General features: G+C 39.8%; 1 protein-coding gene across 1 annotated transcript in view; it reads right to left on the bottom strand.

The window, feature by feature from the left end:
* Nucleotides 1–558: 558 nt before the first annotated feature.
* The window catches only part of LUZP2 (leucine zipper protein 2), a 344,353-nt gene continuing 338,911 nt past the window's right edge, over nucleotides 559–6,000 (bottom strand). Inside the window, exons 11-12 of the mRNA XM_029059088.2 lie at nucleotides 2,141–2,218; nucleotides 559–1,624 (exon numbers count right to left, since the gene is read on the bottom strand). Coding sequence (XP_028914921.1) covers nucleotides 1,514–1,624; nucleotides 2,141–2,218 — 189 coding nt within the window. The 3' untranslated portion in view covers nucleotides 559–1,513. The remainder of the gene's footprint in view (nucleotides 1,625–2,140; nucleotides 2,219–6,000) is intronic.

Raw genomic sequence — 6,000 nt, 5'->3', positions numbered from 1 at the left:
CTGTACTAGAACCCGTGACTCTCTGACTCCCAGGCCTGTGCTCTATCTACTATGCCATGCTACTTACTAAGCACTGTTCTAAGCACTGGGGTAGATAAAAGTTAATCATGTCAGACCCAATCCCTGTCCCACATGGACTCACAGTCTATGCAGGAGGGAGAACAGGTATTGAATCCTCACTTTGAAGTTGAAGAAACTGATGCACGGATAAGTTAAGTGACTTGTCAGGGTCACAGAGCAGTCAAGTGGAGGAGCTGGATTTAGAACCATGTCCTCTGGCTTCCAGGCCCATGATATGTCTACTAGGCTATGATGTTTAATGGGGCCACCTTGCTAAAAAAACTAGAAAGAGAAGCAAAAGGAGCCTTTCTCCAATCCCAGCATTAAAAAGGAATATAGGGATGTAAAATCTGGTCAGCCTCTGAAGAACTCTGAGTCCCTTAAGGAATTGAAAATTCTGATTAAACATGTTTGCTAACACATTATCTTTTAATCAGTTACAATTAGAAAGAGAAGAAGAGAAGATTAGAACGGAAACTACACACCAGAACAAGAGACTTCAAAACAAACACCAGTCGTTTATTACCTCAATTAACCTTTTCAACAAAGATTGATTAAAAGATGACTTACCACTTATCGCAGCCCATAGCAAAGAGGCCCAGTGTTGCCAACTCCTGAGTCAAAGAGGGCAAAGTCTTCTGCAAAACTAGAGATCTTCTAGCATGACTACCCCAAACAGCCCCCTTCTCCTGTAAAATGTAAGTAAATAGCCCCTTTGCCTACTGGGAAATGTAGTTTTCCCCTTTCTTTCCATAGGTTTTCCTTGCCACCTCCAACAGGACCTGGGATTGGATACTTTGAAATCCAGAGTCTTACCAAAGACTGATTTCAGCAATGCACTGCAGCATTGTCTAATAGGCACATAGGGAAATGGGACAAAGAGCATAGTCATCTAGGCAAATTAGCATCAGAGTAAGAATTTTACTAACATTTGTTAAAAAACAAATAAAAAACCACAACATTTCCTAGATGTTAATGTTAAATGCATCAACAACCTCAAGACAGGTATAGGCAATTTTTCTTTTTGGGGGGTAGGCATTTTTTTGGGGGGGACAGGGTATGTGTGTGTATTAATTAAGGTTTGCTTAATATACACAGAATCCCTAATGTGCTTTGGATCTGGAGAGTACCTCTACCATGTATTAGGGGAATCAAATCATTTGATGACATTTGTGTGCAAACTAAATTGAAATATAATTGTGACCAATCAAAACAATATATTAGCCAAATGGTGCTGTATTACAAAGTAGTTCTCTACATGTCCATTTTAATTAGATTATTGCTGAAAAGATACTAATGGGTAAATTTGATTTTGAAAGTTTCTTGGCTACTTTACAAACATACATAAAAGAGTGTAAAAGGTGCATGCTTTAGAAACTTAGTACATTGTCATGCCGAAAAATAATATGAAGAAAGACATTAGCTAATAAAGAACATTTTAAACAGAGCTTCTTCATTTGTACAGTGTTTTTTCTTTTGTATTTGCAATTTCTTGCAAGTTCTTCAAATTTTTTTCTGTGATTTTTTTAGGCTCAGGCTTAATCCATGGAGGGATGGTCAGTTTCTGCCAATAAAGATAGAACAAAATATGATTTATTTGAAAAATAACTAATTTATTTGAAAAACAATAATAGTAATTATGGTATTTAAGTGCTTACTATGGACCAGGCACTGCACTAAACACTGGGGTACATACAGATAATCAGGTTGAACACATTCCCTGTCCCACATGGGGCTTAAAGTCTCACCCCCCCATTTTACAGATGAAGTAACTGAGGCCCAGAGAACTTAATGATTTGCCCAAGATCACACAGCAGACAAGTGACAGAGCCGTTATTAGGACCCATGACCTTCTGACTCCCACGCCCATGCTCTACCCACTATGCCATGATACAATATATTTTAAAGGAAATTCAGGATGGAAAAATACATCTGTGTTATCAATCACATCCATGCAGTCTTGCAGAAATGTCATATCAGATTAAAAAAAGATATATAAAGGGGAAGACTGAAGAAAGAGTAGAAAAGGAGCTAACATCCTAAGGAAATAAATTGAAGTATCTGTCCAACACAAATGTACCTTCAAAGTGGGATCTACTTCCGTTGTTTTGTTGCTTGGCGATGATGACCTATGATTCACCAAACAAGCTTTTCCCTCCTGTAAATGCAATGATTCAGATGTCAATGAAATACAATTTAAGGAAAAAAAAAACTTTCCATGTTTATCTTTTATTTAGGAAGTTGGAAGAGGACCTAGCTGTGACCAAAAATGAACAAAAACACTTCTAAAGTTAATGGGAATTAAACATGAAATTTAGATTTAGATCTTGCAGCTGTGGAGAAAATTAGACTAACAATATTGTTTATTAGAAGTTGAGTTTGGTCTCAAGAGGAGTGCCACACTGCCACCCCAGTTTTTGTTTTTGAATCCCTCTAAGGATGAGCTAGACTCCGTGAATTGGTTTTCTCCTTCTCTATGGTAGACTTGTTGGTCAGTCTGCCAGTCAGTCATATTTATTGAGCACTTACTGCATGCAGAGCAATGTACTTGGGAGGCCCCAGTATAACAATATAACAGAAACATCCCCTGTCCACAGTGAGTTTACAGGCTAGAAGGGGAGGCAGACATTAACAAAAATAAATAAATTATGTATACAAGCTGTGAGGCTGGGAGAGGGGGATGAATAAAGGGAGAAAGGGGTCAGTGTGATACTAAAGTTATAGAATAATGTGACCCCATTTAACTCTGCATTGCTAATACAGACTTTTGGTTTTATGAATGGCTCTTTGCTATGGGCATTACTGTCTGCCAGTATTACCGTGCTGACTCCACAATTTGTTCTCCAATCATTTTCATATTTTCTTGCCCATGTGACACTAGAACACGAGAAGCCATGCACCTTGTGGTTAGATCACAGGCCAGGAGGTCAGAGGGACCTGGGTTCTAGTTCCGGCCATTCCACTTGTCCGCTGTGTGATCTTGGGCAAGTCACTTCACTTCTTTGTGCTTCAGTGGCTTAGTGGCAAGAGCCCAGGCTTGGGAATTAGAAGTCATGGGTTTTAATACCGATTTTGCCACTTATCACCTATGTGACCTTGGGTAAGTCACTTCACTTCTCCATGCCTCAGTTCCCTCATCTGTAAAATGGGATTGAAGACGGTGAGCCCCAAGTGGGACAACCTGATTACCTTCTATCCACCCCAGCACTCAGAACAGTGCTTGGCGCATAGTTAAGTGCTTAACAAATACCAACATTATTATTATTATCATTATTATTCTGTGCCTCAATTACTGCAGCTGTAAAATGGGGATTAAGAATGTGAGCCCTATGTGCAACAGGGAATGAATCCATCCCAATCTGCTTGCTTCCACTCCAGTGCTTAGAGCAGTGCCTAGCTCATAAGTGAGTACTTAACAAATTCCACAATTATCAAAACTCAGTAATCTGCATACAGCCTCACAAACTCTGACTACTGCTCTAAATCTCTGAGTTTCCCTGAGGTGCAGAAATCTGTTTTCATATGTCCAGTTAGATCCTGCTAATTCTTTCTACATGACTCCTCATTCAGCTCATTCAATCAACTTCACTGAGCACTTACTGTATGCAAAGCATGGTACTAAGTGCTTTAACCGCCTCCCAGATGTGCTCTGTTTTCTCCAGACAAATAGCTACCACTCTGATACGGGTTCTGGTAATAGACTCTTCTATGTATCAGTTTGCTACTTAGTCCACCCCAGTTAAATATTATACAATGCTGCATGAATCATTTCCCTGGAGCGTCACTCAGTCCACATCTTTCCTCTCCTCTAAATCTTGCACTTCCTTTTTTTTGTTGTTGTTTCCCAGTTGGTGTTTGTTTAGTACTTACTGTGTTACAGGCACTTTACTAAGCACTGGCGTAGACACAGGATAAACAGGTTGGATATGAGAAGCAGCGTGACTTAGTGGCAAGAGCATGGGCTTGGGAATCAGAGGTCATGGATTCTAATCATTGTTCCTCCACTTAGCTGTGTAACTTTGGGCAAGTCATTTAACTTCTCTGTGCCTCAGTAACCTCATCTGTAAAATGGGGATTAAGACTGTGAGCCACATGTGGGACAACTTGATTACCATGTCTCAACCCCGTTGCTTAGAACAGTGCTCTGCACATAGTACGCACTTAACATATACCATAATTATTATTATTATTATTACACAGTCCCTGCCCAACAAAGGACTTAATCTTAATTCCAATTTTATAGATGATGTAACCGAGGCATGGAGAAGTTAAGTGACTTGTCTAAGGTCACCCAGAAGACGAATCAGGGAGCACTCCCAGGCCCGTATTCTTTCCACTAGGCCATGCTTCTCACGTGCTTACTTCCTACATGAAACAAGAACTCACAATAGGCTTCATCACTGCTCACCAGTTCTTCCCACCTTACCTGAGCTCCTCACTCCCCACATTCAAACTCCTCATAAAATACCATCTCCTTCAAGCTTTCCCCAATTAATTATCCATCACCCTGTTTGTACAGACTGAGCTCCCAGACTGAGCTCCCAGACTGAGCTCCTCTTCTCCCTCTACTCCCTCTGCCACCCCCCCTTTACCACTCCGCAGCTAAACCCTCTTTTCCCCCTTTCCCTCTGCTCCTCCACCTCTCCCTTCCCATCCCCACAGCACTGTACTCGTCCGCTCAACTGTATATATTTCCATTACCCTATTTATTTTGTTAATGAATTGTACATTGCCTTGATTCTATTTAGTTGCTATTGTTTTTACGAGATGTTCTTCCCCTTGACTCTATTTATTGCCACTGTTCTTGTCTGTCCGTCTCCCCCGATTAGACTGTAAGCCCGTCAAACGGCAGGGACCGTCTCTGTTGCCGACTTGTTCATTCCAAGCGCTTAGTACAGTGCTCTGCACATAGTAAGCACTCAATAAATACTATTGAATGAATGAATGAATGAATGAATACAAACCCACTAGACAGCTCCATCATATGAATGTATGTATGTCTCCTCATCACTCTTGTATATGTCTATTCAAGTAAACATTCAAACATTAAACTATTTAACATTTAGTTATTATGTCTACCTCCATCATTTGAGTGCAACCTCCTTGTGGCCAGGTGTTTCATTTACTTATATTTACTTAGACTATGAGCCCCATGTAGGACAAGGACTGTAACTACCCAGTGCTTAGAACCATGCTTGGCATATAATAAGCACTTACCAAATGCCACTTGTTGTTATTACCAATCATTCATATTAATAATATTATTCTTACTAATGATGATGATAATGATAATAATAATAAATATCCCACCAAAGAAGACCTCTATGCAGTCCTAGGACACCTCAAATTGCATCTGAGGTTGCAGGTTTTGCTACTTTTTTGAAGGTTCCAAGGATCTGTTATTGCATCTTCTTTTTTATCTGTTTCCTGAGGCTGACAAACAGTTGGAACTTAGCTAACTCTATTAGAGGTTCTGTACCCTGAGCAAACCTAGTATCAAGACTCAGTCAGATATGGTTGAAATGTCGACATGTATTCTACTGATCTATCTAAAGTTGAACTGCTGAAGTTAAACTGGAGAGTGTAATCTTTTCAAAAGAATGACTTTCATGCTCATGTATTCAAGGGTCATATCTTTTACTCCACAGTCACTCTCCTCGATTAGGCTTTCTAATTTAGCTTCCTTCCTTTCTAAGTAACCTAAGAAAATTGTTTTAAATTTGGGCCAAGAATCGTCAATTCCTTCCATTGGAATCTATATCCCAACAACAAAATGAGATTCTTTGATTGATTTGCAACATACACATGGTTGACATCTATGAAAGTAAAGATGGAATGACAGGAGCATCTATAATGGGATGTACCCATTAGTAGTCACATTAAGCTCTGGCCCTGATAATATCAACATAAGTAGCAGCAGCAGCATAAGAAACAGTATAA

Source organism: Ornithorhynchus anatinus, chromosome 3 (genome assembly GCF_004115215.2).
Source record: "Ornithorhynchus anatinus isolate Pmale09 chromosome 3, mOrnAna1.pri.v4, whole genome shotgun sequence".
Classification (NCBI taxonomy): Eukaryota; Metazoa; Chordata; class Mammalia; order Monotremata; family Ornithorhynchidae; genus Ornithorhynchus; species Ornithorhynchus anatinus.
Note: the sequence above shows the minus strand (reverse complement) of the source record. Positions and strands in the feature narration are given on the sequence as shown.